Source organism: Sinocyclocheilus grahami, unplaced genomic scaffold (assembly GCF_001515645.1).
Source record: "Sinocyclocheilus grahami isolate Dianchi unplaced genomic scaffold, SAMN03320097.WGS_v1.1 scaffold888.1, whole genome shotgun sequence".
NCBI classification, from domain to species: domain Eukaryota; kingdom Metazoa; phylum Chordata; class Actinopteri; order Cypriniformes; family Cyprinidae; genus Sinocyclocheilus; species Sinocyclocheilus grahami.
Genome location: NW_015506067.1, coordinates 310,719 through 329,796, shown reverse-complemented (window position 1 = coordinate 329,796; position 19,078 = coordinate 310,719). Strand labels below are relative to the sequence as shown.

The following is a 19,078-nucleotide window of genomic DNA, read 5'->3' as shown; positions in this document are numbered from 1 at the left end:
TTCCTCTCTGTCTGCCCATTGGACTGTGGATGGCAGCCAGATATAAGGCTTATGGTCAAACCTAGGAGGGAGAAAAAGGCCTTCCACACACGTGAAATTAACTGTGGTCCATGATCAGAGACTATACCTTAAGCCATACCAAAATTACAGAATACCAGAATGAACAAGGCTTCTGCGGTTTCTGTGGCAGTAGGTAGAAACTTGAGTGGAATTAACTTGCAGGCTTTTGAAAACCAGTCAACAATTACCAGTATCCAGGTGTATCCATCCGAGTCAGGGAGGTCTGTGAAGTCCATTCCCAGGTGTGACCATGGGCGTTGACGAACAGGCAGCGGGAGGAGCATCCCCATTTCAGTGAGGATCTGCAGCTGTTTCTCATGGACTCCTGCATCTCCATGTAGATTACAGAATGCACAGGTTACTGAATTTATCCACGTTTTTCCCAGAGGGGCAGAACCAGGCAATCTCCACCACTCCATCCATCAGGACTCTGGTGCTGCTGCTGCCTGGGCAGTTCCTGTGAAAGAACGTGTTGTGTTTCTCATTGATCAAACTATTCATCAGCTGAGACTTGGATGAAGACACAGAGCCAAACCTGAAGAAAAACACCATTGGAGTTTCTGCCTTGTAGATCGGCTGGGTTTGACTGATCGTTTCATTGTTGATGTTTGTCATCTTCCAGCTCTTGTTGATTTGTCTGAATGTCCAGAGAGGAAACTCAATCTGTTGTGTGAATGGATCAGGAACAAGCAAAGGCAGAGCGTACTGACACTGGGACAGTTTAGTCACCATTAGCTGCTTCAGGAAACCATCAGCACAATGAAACACAACCATCTGAACATCCATTGGGTGCACAGGGTCAAATTTACTTCTTTCTCTGTTAGACATTAATTCAAAAAATATATCATCACAATCTGCTTCCTGTATAGGCGAATCACTGCTGCCTTGTTGGTTGTGACCTTCGTCATTGGTCTCAACATTAATGTATCTTGCTCTGTAGTCCATTATCAGTAGTTTTTGAAGGAAAGTCTGAATCAGCTCTTCTTCAGCACAAAACACATGGGACTGTAATGAATGTTCAGTTATCTGAAGAAAATCTGCAGCTCTCAATTTATATCCATGCTTGTCAAGGTGAAATCTGTGAAGGAGTGTTTTTGTCATTGCAAGCTTTTCATCTTCTACACGTAAATGCTCATGTGGTCCCTCACTTTCTGTTCTTTGCTCTCTGGCAATTATCTGTAAAAATAAAAGGCATAGTGTCATTTATTGTTATAAATGTGCAAGGCATGCTGCAGAACATTTGTGGTAAAGTACTGCAATATATTCTACATTGTAATATGTAATTTAAAAGAAAGCTTTAAAAAAGTAAAATTATCAACATCTTTCTATTTTTCTTCAATTTCCCAATTTCTTCTTCTGAAAGCTAAATAAATGTAAAAATGTAAATTAAAAAATGCCCTTATTTAAAGGTATAGTTCAAAATGGGATAGTTCAAAAATAGTACAAAAATGAAAGTTATCCCATAATTTACTCACCCTCAACCCATCTTAGCTATATTAAACAGTATCCTTGCATGTAAGCATGTAAGTCAGGGGTATCCAAACTCAATCCTGGAGGGCCAATGTCCTGAAGAGTTTAGTTCCAATTTGCCTCAAAACATATGCCTAGATGTTTCTAGTATGCCTAGTAAGACCTTGATTAGCTGGTTCAGGTGTGTTTAATAGGGGTTGGAGCTAAACTTTACAGGACAGTGGCCCTCCAGGAGCAGGATTGGACATCCCTTAGGTACATAAACACAATGAAGACAATGTAGTCTATGGATACCAGGCTCTGTGTAAGGGGCAGAAACAGGTGGATGGTGAGGATTCAAGAGAGATACATGGAACGTAGGGTGAATATGGTAGTGTGTTAGTATATTCAGTTCATAAGTGACGGGGTTGACTTGTTTTACGACCTGGAATGGACCAATGTACTTGGGACTAAGCTTGCTTCAGGGCAGGCACAGCTGGATATCTCAGGTTCAGAGCCACACTAGTTGTCCAGGCTGGTAGATGGGTGTGATGTTTCTCCGGGAATCAGCGTGTTCCTTATGCCGCCACACTGCCTGCTGCAGATGGTGATGAGCCTCATCCCACACCCTCTCGTTCTCCTGGAACCAGTGATTAACTGATGGTACATCTGAAGGCTCACTTGACCAGGGAGATAGTAGTGGCTGGAAACCCAGTATGCATAGAAATGGGGTGAGTCCTGTTGCTGATTGCTGGAGAAAGTTTTGAGCATATTTGGACCAGGCAAGAAACTGGCTCCAGGGGTCCTGGTGGTTCTGGAAAAAGGTCATCAGGAAGCAGCTGACCTCCTGAACCTTCCTCTCTGTCTGCCCATTGGACTGTGGATGGCAGCCAGATATAAGGCTTATGGTCAAACCTAGGAGGGAGAAAAAGGCCTTCCACACACGTGAAATTAACTGTGGTCCATGATCAGAGACTATACCTTAAGCCATACCAAAATTACAGAATACCAGAATGAACAAGGCTTCTGCGGTTTCTGTGGCAGTAGGTAGAAACTTGAGTGGAATTAACTTGCAGGCTTTTGAAAACCAGTCAACAATTACCAGTATCCAGGTGTATCCATCCGAGTCAGGGAGGTCTGTGAAGTCCATTCCCAGGTGTGACCATGGGCGTTGACGAACAGGCAGCGGGAGGAGCATCCCAGGTGGTAGATGGTGAGGAATTTTGGAGATAGCGCACTGCTTGCAAACTTGGATGTAACGACGGATGTCATTTGTCATGCCAGGCCACCAGTAGCGGTTTTTAAGTGAGAGGGTTTGTGTTGTCCCTGGGTGGCCAGTGCCTAATGAGGAATGTGCAGATTCTATGACTGGCAAACGGTGAACTCTGGGAACATAGGTGGAGTTCAGCGGGCATCCCAGCAGAACAGAGTTAGTGGTGGAAGCTTCGAGGATCTGTTCATCAATACTCCACTTGATGGGCTTTATGAGGAGAGAGTAGGGAAGCATTGACTCTGGCTTTTCGGACTGATCGTCAGGGGTATGAAGACATGAAAGGGCATCAACTCTGGTATTTTTGGATCCTGGATGGCAGGAAATGTGGAGCTGGATGCATGTGAAGAATAAAGCCCATCGAGCTAGTCGGGGGTTCAGTCTCTTGGCTTCTCTGAGGTATTAGAGGTTCTTGTGATCAGTGAGAACAATGAATGGATGATGGGCTCCCTCCAACCAGTGCCTCCATTCCTCCAGGGTGAGCTTGATGGCCAGTAAAGATAACTTTTTGGAGAAGAAGGCACATGGAAGAAGTTTATTTGACTTCTCCTGCTGCTGGGATAAGACCTCACCAACTCCTTAGGTGGAACCGTCGACTTCATTAACAAAAGGTTTCTCTGGGTTAGGATGAGTGAGGAGTGTTGTGGTTGTGAAGGCGTTCTTCAGTTCTTGCATGGCTTGCTCGGCTGTTGAGTTCCAGGACAGAGACTTGGGCCTGCCTTTTAACAGAGAAGTGAGTGGTGCTGTTAGAGTGCTGTAGTTCTGGATACATTTGTGGTAGAAGATAGCGAAACCAAGGAATCTCTGGAGTTCTTTCACAGTGGTGGGCCTGGGCCCAAGTGGTGGCTGCAGATACCTTCCCCTCATCCATTCTGAGGCCTTCCTGGCTGACAATGTATCCTGGGAAGTGGATGGATTTCTGATGGCAGCTGCATTTCTCTGTTTTGAGGAACAGATGGTACTCGCAGAGCCATTGGAGGACCTCCGAAACATGGCAGCGATGTTCGGCCAGGTTCCAGGAGTATATCAAGATGTCATCGATATACACAATCATAAAGTGGTTCAGGAAGTCCTGGAGCACCTCATTCATGAAATCCTGGAATACAGAGGGTAGCGTTGACCAACCCATATGGCATAACGAGGTACTCATAGTGCCCTGATGGAGTGATGAAAGCAGTCTTCCTCTCATCTCCCTCACGTATCTGGATGAGGCTTCGAATGTCCAACTTGGTGAAGATGGAGGCACTGTGGAGTTGTTCCAAGGTAGCTGGGATGAGGGGAAGTGGATAACAGAACTTGATGGCTATTTTGTTGAGTTCCCGGTGTGAAAAAAATTGTGGAATTAATCATTTTAATCAATAAATCATAACTAACATTTCCCTTTCTTGCAGGCTTAACATTTGACATTCATTTGCAGGCTTAACATTTGCATGCTTTTAGACAACAAAATGTTCCATAGTTACTGTTTTGTAGTGTTGCGCAGATGAGCTAAAACGTCACCCGAATCCGCAGCTTCAAATAAATTATCCACATGCTGTGATACTTCAGCTTGCGTTTCGGTACAGTTGACAGAATTGTCAATTGCCTAATGCATTGTTTGCATCGTCACATAAATGTATTATTTTCACACTTTTTAAGCCATTCGGTACTCGAGCTCTCCAGAGGCGCTTTTCTGTGCACTCACAGTCACATCCAAAGCGCGCACTGCAAAGCTTTTTGTGCTTAAGTGGCCAGATACACACAAAATGACCTCAAAAGGGTCATCCTGGCAAGTATCCTCATAAGCACTGTTGGTTTTGTCTTAAGTTAATGTAAACAGTTGCAAAAGAAAACACATGTGTATCAGTATTGGATCCGTGAAATAGGTCTTGTTACAGCAGCATAATAAAGTTGTGCCGTCTGTCATTAATGTTAATCAAACAACAAAGTAGAGAGAAAATCCCTCACTGCTCTTGACTAAATAATGCTTTGTTAAATAACTTTAATATGTTAATTTACAGTTTATTCAATTTCTGTAGCCTATTTAAAACGTTAAAATTTTAGAAAATGTAGTTAACATTTGCATCATTAATGATTTATATTACACACCCGCAAATAATCAGAATGCATTTTTTATTACCCGACCCGCTTATTATCTGCAGCGCCCACGGAAATAACTGCCATCCGAGCATCACTAGTGTGTTGTAATAATGATGCGTATGGACAGGACGAGATGGCTACATATTTGTCAGAAATTATTAATAACTACAGAAACTCATGGTTTAGGGAACAAGCTGAGGTAATCAAAAACCAAACTTGCTTTGCCAGTAACAGAGGGGGTTGCTGATTTGTCATATAAATCAAATCAAATTAAAGGAGAATGATATGTAACATGTATAACAATGATGTAACATCGTCAAACACTTCTAGACATTAGATCGGCACTCAATTTGGACTCGTGCGTGAATATGAGCGACTGCAGCTTCTTCATCAAGCATCTACCTCTTTGTTTACACCCGCACCGACGAAAGAGGAAAAAGCGCAAGAGGGGCAGCCATGCCAGCATTCTGAAACTATTTTGTAGTGAAACTATAAATGGTCTGGAGAACAAACACCCGGACACTGTTTTTATTGTTACTGGAAACTTTAACGGAGCAAACCTGAAAAAACTCCTCCCTAAATTCTACCAACACATAACTTTTCCTACTCGAGCAGATCAGACGCTTGATCACTGCTACACAGCACTCAAAAACAGTTACAAACCCCTCCCCCACCCTGCCTTCGGTAAAGCAGATCACACATCCATTCTTCTTCTGCCTGCATACAAACAAAAGCAGGTCACCAGAACCCTTAATAAATTGTAAAGCTGTTTCTAAGATCGCACTATTATCCCCCTTCATATATCATATCATATCAAAGACTATGCAAACATTGTCTTTTTGCATCTTGCATACTTTGCACAACTACATTACATTAGTGAAGTGAAGTGAAGTGACATGTGGCCAAGTATGGTGACCCATACTCGGAATTAGTGCTCTGCATTTACCCATCCAAAGTGCACACACACAGCAGTGAACACACACAAACCATGAACACACACCCGGAGCAGTGGGGGTTCCCCGGGCGCCGCAGCCATTTATGCTGCGGCGCCCGGGGAGCAGTTGGGGGTTCGGTGCCTTGCTCAAGGGCACCTCAGTCGTGGTATTGAAGGTGGGAGAGAGCGCTGTACATTCACTCCCCCCCACCTACAATCCCTGCCGGTACGAGACTCAAACTCACAACCTTTGGGTTATGAGTCCAACTCTCTAACCATTAGGCCACGACTTCCCCCTAAAGTCATATTACATACCTCAATGCAAAGTCTCCACCTCAACCTTGCACCTGCACACTTTTTATTATTATTATATATTTATTGTATTGCATTGCATTGTGAATCTGTTGTAATTATTATTTTACATTTCTGTTTTTTTTTATCTTGCTTGCACCTTTATTATTATTTATGTTATTATTATTGTACTGCTGTAGACTGCCTAAACCTTACAAAAAACATTTCAATGTACATGCCAAATATGATGTCTAGGTACGAACAAATATATATATATATTTTTTTTATAATTTCTTTCTCCTGTATTCTACTGTATCTGTGTCTCTCACTATTTGTAAAATGTTTTTTTTTCATTCTCAAGAGATGTTTTTTAACATGATCTTTTATTCTTTAAGAAGTAAAATACAATGGCATGTTCCTGAAAATATCTTTTATTTTAACAGTTATATACATAATTCTACTACAGATAGAAAACTCTGATATTAATTCCACATATATTCACTGCATATATTAACATTTTATTTGTGATTAAATTACATGTTCACTCAGAAATGCATATTTTTGTCAGCTCTAAGCATAAAACTGGACAAATTATTCTATTAAATGTATCTGTTATTTTAGTATACAAAATATTAATGTTATAATACAAAAATAATACAAATCATATAAAATAATATGAATATCTTCACACTGGCTTTAGCAGACAGATCTACTGTAGATCGATGTTTAATTAAGACGCTACAAATCCTGGTCATTGCCTTTTGGTTTTGTAAATGCATAATCACATATAAACAACATAAAAATATAAATGTACTTCTGAAAATATGTACAGGACAGATTAATTGAATACTTGATTCCAAGTTTAATTGACAAACAAAGACATTTACAGCTGAATGTTTGTTCACCTTTACTTAATATCCTAATGATTTTTGGCATAAAAGAAAAATGTATCATTTTGACCCATACAATGTATTGTTGACTATTGCTACAAATATACCCATGCTATTTTAGACTGCTTTTGTGCTCCAGGGTCACATTTATAAAGAAAGACTTCAGATGGCTCTCCGTTTGTGCACTGTCTGTATAGCAGGTCTCTTTCAGGTCCTGGATTCTTATTTCCAAAACTTATTTGGGCTTAAAAATAAAATTTGTATTAAAAACTAAACTGTCTTTTAAATATCATAACTGTCCATATCAGAGTGGCAAAGAGGAATTATTCTGAAAATCTAAGGATCCAGTTCTCTTCCAATGACACAGCTTCAGTGTGGAAAGGTCTGAAAGACATCACCAACTACAGAATCAACAACTGGCAGACGATCTGAATGAGTTTTATTGCAGGTTTGAAAAAACACCATTAACACCTCCAGCAACCCCCCTCTCCCCCACTCCTGCACTTCAGATCAGTGAAGATGATATGTGTCAGGTCTTCAGAAAGAACAAGAGAAGAAAAGCACCAGGCCCAGATGGTGTCACACTAGCCTGTCTGAAAACCTGTGCTGACCAGCTGGCCCCCATCTTCTCACAGATCTTCAACAGATCACTGGAGCTGTGCAAAGTCCCTTCCTGCTTCAAACGTTCCACCATCATCCCCGTCCCTAAGACACCCAAAATTACAGAACTTAATGACTACAGACCTGTGGTTCTAACATCTGTGGCCATGAAGGCATTTGAAAAACTGGTGCTGGCACACCTGAAGGACATTACTGGACCCTTGCTGGAGCCTCTTCAGTTTGCCTACAGAGCAAACAGGTCTGTGGACGATGCAGTCAACATGGGACTGCATTATGTTCTGCAGCATCTAGACAGACCAGGGACTTATGTGAGGATCCTATTTGTGGACTTCAGCTTGGCTTTTAACACTATCATCCCAAACCTCCTCCTGCCCAAACTAACTCATCTCTCCGTGCCCACCTCCGTCTGTCAGTGGATCACCAGCTTCCTGACACACAGGCAGCAGCTAGTAAAACTGGGGAAATTCTCATCCAGCAGCTATACGATCAGCATTGGCACCCCCCAGGGTTGTGTCCTCTCCCCATTGCACTTCTCCCTGTACACCAATGACTGCAGCTCTAAAGACCCCTCTGTCAAGTGCCTGATGTATGCAGATGACCCCACAGTCATCGGCCTCATTCAGGACGGTGGCGAGTCTGCTTACAGACAGGAGGTTGAGCAGCTGGCTGTCTGGTACAGTCACAACAACCTGGAGCTGAACACGCTCAAAACTGTGGAGATTATCGTGGACTTCAGTAGGAACCCCCCTGCACTCCCCCCACTCACCATCATGAACAGCATGGCAATAAATCTCATTCTGATTCTTGTGTGTAATTTCTGATGTTCATACTTTGATTTGACTCTCAGTGAAGCTGTACGGTGTCCTGGTGTCTAAAAGATGAAGGTCTCTGACGCTCCTCTTCAGGTCTTCCTCCTCCAAATTGACGTCCTAGCATGCTAGCAGCCTGCTGGAACCTCCTGGGCTCGATAGTGACGTGTGGTCCAATCGGACACCTGACTGAAGCATCTATTGTCTGACATTTATGATCCGTCTCAAACACAGAGCTCTGCTGCTCTTCTTCCTCAATCTCCTGATCTTGATGGCTCTTAATGAGGCAGCAGGAGCTGTCAATCATCCCCAGAACCTCGCTCATGAGGGAGGGGCCAAGGTCCACCGTGAAGGATGAGAGTGAATCAGATCGCATCATCGAGACCTCGCTGTTCTCCAGTAAGGAACTCCGTCGACTGTCTCCACTGAGCAATTCAGACGTTTCTGCAAAGCTTTGGTCGAGTCGGGATAAATGAGGCAGTGTAACGAAATCAGAATTAAGACCTGCAGGAGAAGAGAGGAAAAATAATATGTTTCTGAAGTCACTATGGATAATAGTGCCTGCCAAATGCATAAATGTAAATGAAATATAATGTCTGCATGTTTGTTTTGTGTCTGTTTTAATAACAGGGAGCAACATGAGCAAAACCTGATAAACAACTGGCTATCAAAGTCACATAATCTATGACACTTTTTCACATGTATCTGCTGTACTTACAGTACATTAGAATAACTCCTGTATTGTGGTCACTGTCCAGTAGGTGGCAGGATGAGACCTATGTGCAGCGTGCGTGTGTGTGTGTGTGTGTGTGTGTGTGTGTTATATTTAGTTATCTTTATGTCAGTCTTTCAGAGCTGGTTTGGGGTTTCTCAGAATAAGGGAAATTCCAGAATTCCAGAGACATTAAACACACACACCACTGAAAACATCTCAGCACTTTTCTTCTGTGCCTCCCTCATTTTCTGCAGGGGTGTGTGTGTGTGTTTGTGCAGGTGTTTGTACCAACTGTATAAAAACATGGACGTAGTGTCCGTGACGTCACCCATAGGTTTCCGAAGAGCGTTTTTGAAGCCTAAAGTAGGCAGAACCGGCTGTCGCCATCTTGGCCGCGCGTCACTCCTGGATAATCGAAAATGGGCAAAGAGGCGGGAGCTGGTTGCTGAAACCACGCCCAACTAGCTCGACGCCGGTGACAGCAGCGGCAATCCACCTGTCACTCAAGTGGCCACACCCTTAATTATGCAGAACTTTAAGGCTTAATATAATTTAAACGGATGAGTTATAAAAACATTCACCCCCCTCACAGTTGTCATGAAGGGCAAAATTAGCTATATAGACCAAAATCATTTTTTTAAACCAGGCTGTAAACCTGGGCCCGTATTCCCAAAACATTGTATCTTACCACTAAGAGTTCTCCTAAATAGCAGTAAAAGTTTTTAGCTAAGAGTTTTTTTTCTTAAAACCTATCCACAAAGCTGCTGAGACAAACTTTTACTAAGGAATAGACAGAAGTCTTAAGCTAAAAGTAAGGGCGGGCTTGACCTTGTTGCTATGGATGATGTCAGCATGCTTACTAACTATGCACACAGTGATTGGCTGATTGTGTCTGTCAGAGATTTATTCATAGAAATATTGTAGAACGCAATATTATGTTGCCATATTATAACATAAAGGTTTTAAAATAAAAATGTAAAAGTGCGACTAATGCTTAAATACTAGTAGTAGTCGACCAGAAAAATCTTTAGTCGAGGGCAGCCCTAATGCATATTGACTAATTGTTTACGAGAAAGCATACATATAAGAGGCTGACAATTTGCCTACATAACCTAATAAGTGCTCAAGTGCACGCACAAAAAGGATTGCCACAGCGCACCGGCAAATATAATAATTATAAATGTGTTAGGGAAAAACAGCAAGTACACTGCATTAACATTTTAATAATTTATTGTTACACTAGTGCTTTCTGTTTTCGGTTTAAGAGATGAAATCGGCGACACTGACTCGTCATCTCCGCAGAATGTATGCATGTTCCATACGGATTACATAATCTGAGAATATTTGTTTTATATTTGAACTGGTTAATTTAAAAGCTTCACTCTCTATATGTTACAGAACTGACGAGACGTGAGACGTGCGGATCCATCTGCAAGGCTTTATTGTGGAGAAGACAGAGACGTGGTCATGAAGCAGGCAGGGTTAAACAGAGGCAGACAGGTATATGGTGGGCAAGACACAAGAACAGTCCTAGGGCTAGCGTGGGTCGACGATGGGCAGACAGAGTCAGAAGGGGCAAGACTAAGGGAGAAATCCAGGAAACCAGGCGAAGATCAGAAACCGGGAAAACAGCTAGGCTAGGGCTAGGGCTAGGGCTAGGGCTAGGGCTAGGGCTAGGGCTAGGGCTAGGGCTAGGGCTAGGGCTAGGGCTCCGTAAGGTAGCTATCTCTAGGAGAGTGATAAACGCTGAAACAATACTCGGCAGAGGGAAGGGATCAGAGTGAGTGTTAAATAGTGAGGGAGTGATATGAAACAGCTGGGTGCAATCAGTGTAAACAGGTGTGTGCAATTCGTGCTGAGTGCAATCAGTGCAATGCATGATGGGAAATGTAGTCCGGGGTGATGTGCAACAGTGTGTAGTGCGAGAGTCAATGAATTGGAAAGTTCATGAACCGGATTCGTGACACTATAGATATATTTTTCATGTCTGTAATAAGGCAAGAATACACGGAGTTTCGAAGTGACGCGCTCAAGTTCACAGACCAAGACGGCAGAAAGGGCATCCTGTTTGCTTTAATTATTTTATAAAAGCGCAACGTTTCGTTGTTATTCTGAGTGCACACGAATAAACGTTGTTTAATCAGTGTAAACAGGTGTGTGCAATTCGTGCTGAGTGCAATCAGTGCAATGCATGATGGGAAATGTAGTCCGGGGTGATGTGCAACAGTGTGTAGTGCGAGAGTCAATGAATTGGAAAGTTCATGAACCGGATTCGTGACACTATAGATATATTTTTCATGTCTGTAATAAGGAAAAAATACACGGAGTTTCGAAGTGACGCGTTCAAGTTCACAGACCAAGACGGCAGAAAGGGCATCCTGTTTGCTTTAATTATTTTATAAAAGCGCAACGTTTCGTTGTTATTCTGAGTGCACACGAATAAACGTTGTTTTTTCTGCTGTAAAGTTGGGCATTTTAACATGGGCAGTCTATGCAGCCAGTCTATCCCTTTTGCAGCCAGCCTCTAGCGGCCAGTTGACGAATTACAGTTTAAGTCACTTCCGTGTTGGCTTCACTAGAGAGAGCAAGAGGTTGCCGCTTGGTTTGCACTCAAACCGATAAAGGTCATTTAGTCTGTCTGTGTCTTTGGTCATTACAGATCGTATCACTGTTTTCTCAGCGTCTCATTTTCAAGTCAGAATTTTTTAAAATACTGTGTCAAGTTAAAAATAGCTCAATTTAAGATTACATAGTGCAGCAGATCAACAACAGTTTTATAGTCTATACTTCTATATCTACATAGTTTATATTTCTACTTCTGCGGCATCGTTTTATTTTATTTTTTATTATGTTTGTGTGTGTATATATTTGTGTGTGTGTGTGTGATTTAATTTTATTTTTACATAGTTTTTGCACTTGTCTTGGCATTCACTGTGGATAGCAAAGAAAGAATTTCATTGTACAGGGAAACCTGTTTTCCTCACTGTGCACATGACAATAAAACACTTTGAATCTTGAATCTTAAACTATAAACCAATCAGATTAATTAGAAAGAGGTATAAACATATTTACCTACGGACAAGTGTATTGAGTGTTTACACTATTAATGCAGCAATGGATCTGATCATTTCTCGCGTTTGGTGCGGAACCAAATATGTAATTTTAGTTGTTTTGGTGGCGAAAACACCCAAAACCATGGCTAAAACTGTGACACAATCAACACTTTTACTATAGTGACAACTATAACAATAACACTAACTACTGTATAACAATATCTATAATGATAACTATATTAGCATTCACATCAGCTGATTATAACGTTCCATTTATTTTAAAAGTATGTTGCCGTTTTGATGTATGTTTCTTTAAACACTTGTGCTCCTTATAGCAGGATGGATTCATATTGTATGCTAATGCGTTTTCATTCATCGGCTGGAAAAAAATGCTCTGAAAGTGATTCCAGCAGTATTGTTCCTCTGTGTTGTTATCATTATAGTTGTAGTGTGGACTTGCTTTTCTCATAGATTTCGAAAGAAATAAAATAAACTATAGTGATAACTATAAAAAATAATTATACAGATAACTATAATGATAATTATAACAATAACTATAATGATATCTATAGTGATGACAATAATTATACATTTAACTTTAATGATAATAATTACAACTATAACGATAACTATAGTGATAACTTTATACATATAACTAAAGCAATAATTATTAAGATAACTAGTGATAACTACACCAAAAATGATAACAATACCTAAAAACAATAACTATAAAGATAATTACAAAGACAACTATAACAATAAATAGAATGATAACTAGTAATAACGATAACAAAATTATAATAATAGCTATAACAATAAATATAACGATAACTATTATGAAAACTAATAAAATACCTATAACGCTAATTATAAGAATATCTACAGCAATAACTATAGCAACAACTGTATTGATAAATATAATGATAACAATGATATAATGATATGAGCATAATGATAATTATGTCTGTCACGATTCCTTGATTCAATTCGAGTACTCGATTACAAAAAAAATCCTCGATTGCATTTTGCCCATGTCGAGTAGCCGGCAAAATCCCGGAAGTGGAGCATTCCACGGACGAGAATCCATGAACACATTATTAGACCATTTCCAAGGCCGCATGATATATTAAACCCATTTAAAAATCATAATAAAGCATAATATCACTGTTAATTCACAAACTACAATTCAATTAAATAAATATATGCAGGTTTAATACGCATTAATTACCGTATTGACCCGAATATAAGACAATGTTTTTTTCTTGGAAATACATCTGAAAAAACACGGTCGTCTTATATTCAGGGTCTAGAGTCTAGACTTTGACATGTCAATCATACACCCACAACAATAGGTGGCGCCAAATACGCATAAAACGAGGGTGCCATGAAATACGTAATGTAACGCGTGTTGTAAAGACCGCGAGTAAAAACAAAAGAAAAAGAAAACTTACAGCTGCATGAGTAGTGACTGTCACGTTAGCCTGATGGGACCAAACTCCCTTTGTGATTTTAAAACGTAACACAGTACCCAGATTTGAAGACTACAGTAAGATTTAACTTCTACTGTTAATAAGATTTTGGTAGGCTACTATTAGATGGATAGCCTAAATGTACTAATTCAGATGGGCTACCTGTTTTTTTTTTGTTTTTTTAATGGTATATCAAAAAGCGTATTTTTTTAAATGTGATTGTTGGTACATTTGACCAGTTTTTACCATACTTTCAAAACAAAAATTAAAATAGGAAAAATATGCAATATGAAAATAATTGAAGACAAACTGTGTTTTACTGAGAAAAAAAAAGATTTGGTTTTTAAAAAGACTTTTTCCAATAGGTACATCTGGAAAAAGGGGGGTCATCTTATAATCAGGGTCGTCTTATATTCGGGCCAATACGGTATTTACATGTGGGTAGGTTACGTATGTGCGTGTCAGAGCAGCTCTGTTCACAGTAAATTCTGCTCCAAACAAAGAGTTATCATTTACATGTGTGGAGTGTCTCAAACGCCATCTCTGCATATTGCTGTGAGTTTGGGTTTATTATAACGTTCATCTGGGGACGCAGTGTGCGCCATTTCATCAGATTTGTAAGGTAAATCATATAAACCTACGCCAATACAGGAGAATACATCATCTTTCTAAATATGCTAACTACTAAGTATAGCCTACTTTGATGGCTACGCATTCGACTGTATGTATACACTAGCATACGCGTACAAAAACGAAGTATACTTTGGCCATAACTATTTATTTGTGATTTCAAAATAAAAGCTCAAACCCTCACTCTGAGTTTACACGTTTTGATGTCCACATATTCAAGAAATGACAGTGGCTGTAGCAATTCTAAATAAATGGTCAAATATTAAAGATTAAGTGGACATTTGAATTAAATATTGTTTAGGTTAGCGTGAGCTGAAGTCGGGCAAGAGTGAGCTGAGGCGGCGGGGCGAGAACGGCGGTTCCGGCGAAGGAGCGGTGAAAACGGTGAAAGCCGATCCGGCGATCCACAGCACTAAGTTGATGTATTTCCTCAGCGACCAGCACGGATCAGCTCTAGGCATGACGAAGCGGATATCATCCTCTTTTGGAAGGCCAAACAAAGTAGTTTCGCTTTCACAACGAAGCACACAGCGTCTTCAGGACATGGTGGCGGCGACAACAATACTACTGCGAGAATAAAAGTTACGCCTCCTTTCTTTGCGTGAACATTTGGGCGGCGTTATGCAAATCTTCCCACATAGTGAGGTAGACATGTGGGGGCATGTTCGAACGCGTCGTTTTAGGGGGGCGTGGCTGACTCTTAACTTTTATAAAGAATATCTCTTTGGATTTGAGACTTTAGTCTTTGCAAATTTACAGATCTTCTTTATGCACCAAGAGCTTGTAACACTCCAAAGAGAAAAGAAAAAATGAAATCGCATCATATGACCCCTTTAAAGAAGGATTAGATCACGTTGTAAAGTGTAAAAACAATTGTCAAGCCGTTGGCGCCGTCTGCAGGCCTTTGATATAATGCATAATGTATGTTAGTTCTATTGTTTAAAACATTATATATTTTCACACTTTTGTTCAGTAAAACCATACTTGCTTTTGATTTTAGATTATTACCTCAATTCTATTATATATGTATTTTAAGTCATTTTAAAGTGTATTGCTTTGCTTAGTTCTATTTTTATTACCTCAATAATTAATTCTAATCCGATTACTCGGTAAATTGTCAGAATAATCGACTGATTACTCGATTACCAAAATAATTGTTCGTGATAGCCCTAAATATAAATAAAATGTGTTTGGTGTCTGTGTTGGTACCGTAGGAGCAGAGCGGTTCGTCCGGTGAGATGGTGGAGGTGGGCAGCAGCGCCCTCATCAGGACGTCGTTGCTCATGTTGAGCTGAGGCAGAGAGATGGCATTTTTCATGATGGGCGAGATGGGCGGCAAAGGGGACGAGAAGTCACGTGACCCTCCTCTCAACCGGGGCAGAGGAGTCTTTCGTACGTGCTGTAGCGTTCTCGACAAAAAACGTGTCGGTTTGGAGCCGGAGGGTGAATCCGGGTACCGTAGGCCATCGCTGTTACTTGATCCGCCGTAGTTGCTCAGAAATGAAGTGTCACCGAAGACGTCCCCACCGCGGCCTACGTGCATCGTGTGGCGGAAGTCGCCGAGTGGCGGACTGATCATGTCCACCGACAGGTCACTCTTAAACCGTCGTTTGCCGTGAGACGAGGATACCAGGCCTTTGATCGCCGGCAGCTTTCCTAGACTCATGACGAGAAATATGATTTAAATGATCCTTAAAACCAAATCCAAAAGGTCTGTCCCAAAATATCAAGTGCTCCTCAAATGTAAACAGATGCCAATAGAATAAATAGTAAACTGAGTCAATCCCAAATATGTCACTGATGGAAAAATTGAGGTGTCAGAAAATGCTTTAAAAATGCTAGTGTAATGAAGCGATTAAATACCCAGATAAATGAAGCATAATAAATGTCAAATAATCCTTAAAACAGATCCAGAGAGAGAAACAAATGTCTACCAGATGAAAAAAATCTACCAGATGAATCCACTTAAATAAATGTTCAATTAATGTCAGATAATCATTTGAAGATACCTAGAGAAAGAAAAAAATTGTGGAAAGATGTGTCTGAAAAATACTAAAAAAGCTTAATGCTTAACAAAGCAATCAAACACCCAGATAAATGCAGCTAAATAAATGCTAAATTAACTTCAAATAATTATTTGACTAGATCCAGAGAGAGAAAAATTATTTTTTAAAAAAACTTGGGAAAACAAGTATAAATGTAAATATAAAGGCATTAATAAAACAAAACGGCAGTTTTAACTAATTGCTAATAAGCTATTAAGTGGTGTTCTGTGATCTGATCAGATTCAAACTTTAGGATGAGCAGCAAAAACACAAAAACTCTCATTTTGATTATAATATCCTGCAAAAATATCACTGAAGAAGACTGTTTTAAAGAGTGTCGTTATGACAAACTCTAAGGTGAAAGATATGAACGCCATCAAATCTAAATACGTGCTACAAATGCACACGTGTTTTTAAATGTTCACACGCCTGTAATATATGAGCTCCATCGGTTTGTGAGCTGCTGCCCATCCCGAGCCGGAGTTTAAAAATAACCTGTTAAAGAAGCCTAATAGGATTTACAAAGAATTTAAACACCTTCTAGTGAACACAGAAACCCTGCACTCTCTCTGATAGTAGAAAAAATATGTTTCTTACACAAAATGTCTTCAAAAAATATCTACATGTCACCATCCTTTTAAAAGAATCGCTGAATCCCACTGTTAACTGTTATCAGAGACTTATTCAGATTTACATGATGCAGAACTTCTTCTAAACATCCGTTTCACACATCTCATCTTTTATATCTCCTTTAAAACCGCATCTGAGTTCTTGTCCACACCAAAGTTGAATGCTGCTTCTCCAGAAACTTGACGCTTTGTTAGATGAATGACATTCAGCATTGTCCTTTTCCTTCAGCTCTGTCCTAACACACCTGGCATCCAACGGTCACTCTAATCTGTTGTTTTAGTGTTTACGAATACCACCGCAGGCCTTTGGCATCCCAGGATCCCCAAAACAGCCTGTCTAAAGCACATCAGATGTGTGTGTGATCCGCCGTGTTTTGTCTGTGGCTCCAGAGGAGTCTGAACGGCTGGGATTGGCCAGGATTAGCTGGATTATTCGTCCTCGCTCTCTCTCTCTCACTATCTTCTCTTATTCTTTCTCTCGACGGACCGTCTCAATCCGTTTAGCTGCCCATCAGTCAGTATTTTCTTTTCACACCATGACGTGCGTCCTGAGAAAGAGAGAGTCAATCACCAGACGACTGAAGTAATACCATGACATCTTTATACATATACAGTGTATGTATGTGTATGTGTGTGTGTATATATATATATATATATATATATATATATATATATATATATATATGGTGTATAGTATCTATTATAGTCAAAACTTAAATAATATTATTTTTTTTTAATATTTAAAAAAAAAAAATCCAATATTCAATTCCTATATTACAATAAGAACAAAATAAAATAAATTAAATATTCAGAGATATTATAATAATGTGAATTATTCTGGGGGAAAACATGCATAATCTTCATGAAAATACAGAATAAAGTATCTCCTCACAGACTCATTTACACAGTTTAACACAGTTCAACCACATGTCTCCATCCAGACTGTTATTGCTGGAGTTTAATTACACCTTTAATCACACCAAGTCCATCAGACAGACTGAAGAAGTGAGTGGGAAGTAATGGAAACATTCTGTGTGTGTTTAGCTCATGCCGCTCTCTCATTCACTCACAGGCCATGCATTCTTCTTCATGCATTGTACTTTTTATCATGATTTTTCATTGCATAGCAACATCTTGGCATCAACATTAATAATATTTTAAGTAAATTTTTAGCAATCTGTTTCATAAATACAAAATAAGAAATATTTACAAATACAAAAAAAAAGAAAAAGTTTTAATTTGCAGTAATCTTTTATTTCAAAAGCTGGTTAAAACATGACAATGATATATTGAATGTCAGAGCAGATCCAATAGAGAATCATAGAGACACCTCAGCAACCGTCTGACAACATCCTAGTATCATCGTTTTTTATTCGTAATATTATTTTTTTATTTATTTTTGTATGCTTGACAGAAGACCTTCAAATGGTTTGATTAAACTGTGTTCACATTTCACGCCAAAATCTAAAGAAAGAAAACGAACTGAAGCCTATTAGAACTTAGCCTATTAGAATATTTGTAATAATTAAGTTAATTTATCCCTCAAATCTCATTCGAATAACACACTTATGAATGAGCCATGTCAGAATAACGTGTCAGTTTATTTATAACCGTTCCTTCAGTCTTCAGTTTAGCGTCAAACCTTTAGTTTGTTTACAATAACCGAATAAAATAACGAAACTTCCACATTTGTCTCTAAACCGTCTGATAATTTGTCCACACAAATTTCTTGGACGTTATAAACATTTAAACTTACCTTAAACCCCGAATAATACCAACGTTTTAGTGCGTTGATGAATAAACTCCAGACCAGACGCGCCTCGGCTCAGCGCGCAGAACAGCGCATGCGCACGGGCGGACTCATTAGAATCACAGACACGCGCCTACATCTGGAAAAAACAGAGTTGATTTTTGGTCAGTATAAAAAATAATACAAATATTTTACAGTAGGCTTGTGAACGTGATCTAAAAGTGATCTAACTTGAAATGTTAACATACGTGGTTGAATGTAATTCCAGGAGATTCACTCTCTAAAGGTCCAGGATGAATTCCACATGGATCATTTCTGTTCCATATCCCAGATCACCCGTGATTCCCTGTGACTCCTTGACCTTCAGGGACATTAAACCTGAAG

The 19,078-nt window shown here is 39.8% G+C and overlaps 2 protein-coding genes across 2 annotated transcripts; both read right to left on the bottom strand.

Annotated features, from left to right (window-relative positions):
- Positions 1-367: 367 nt before the first annotated feature.
- Positions 368-18,789, bottom strand: LOC107563737 (interferon-induced very large GTPase 1-like). The gene is made up of 3 exons (XM_016248679.1): positions 18,701-18,789; positions 17,190-17,492; positions 368-1,236 (listed from the first exon to the last, which is right to left on the bottom strand). The coding sequence occupies exon 3, from the start codon at positions 1,159-1,161 to the stop codon at positions 403-405; it is 759 nt and encodes a 252-aa protein (XP_016104165.1). The 5' UTR covers positions 1,162-1,236; positions 17,190-17,492; positions 18,701-18,789; the 3' UTR covers positions 368-402.
- cdc42ep1b (CDC42 effector protein (Rho GTPase binding) 1b) lies at positions 8,344-16,415 on the bottom strand. Its single transcript, XM_016248677.1, has 2 exons — positions 15,480-16,415; positions 8,344-8,907 (listed from the first exon to the last, which is right to left on the bottom strand). The coding sequence occupies exons 1-2, from the start codon at positions 15,934-15,936 to the stop codon at positions 8,438-8,440; spliced, it is 927 nt and encodes a 308-aa protein (XP_016104163.1). The 5' UTR covers positions 15,937-16,415; the 3' UTR covers positions 8,344-8,437.
- Positions 18,790-19,078: the final 289 nt, after the last annotated feature.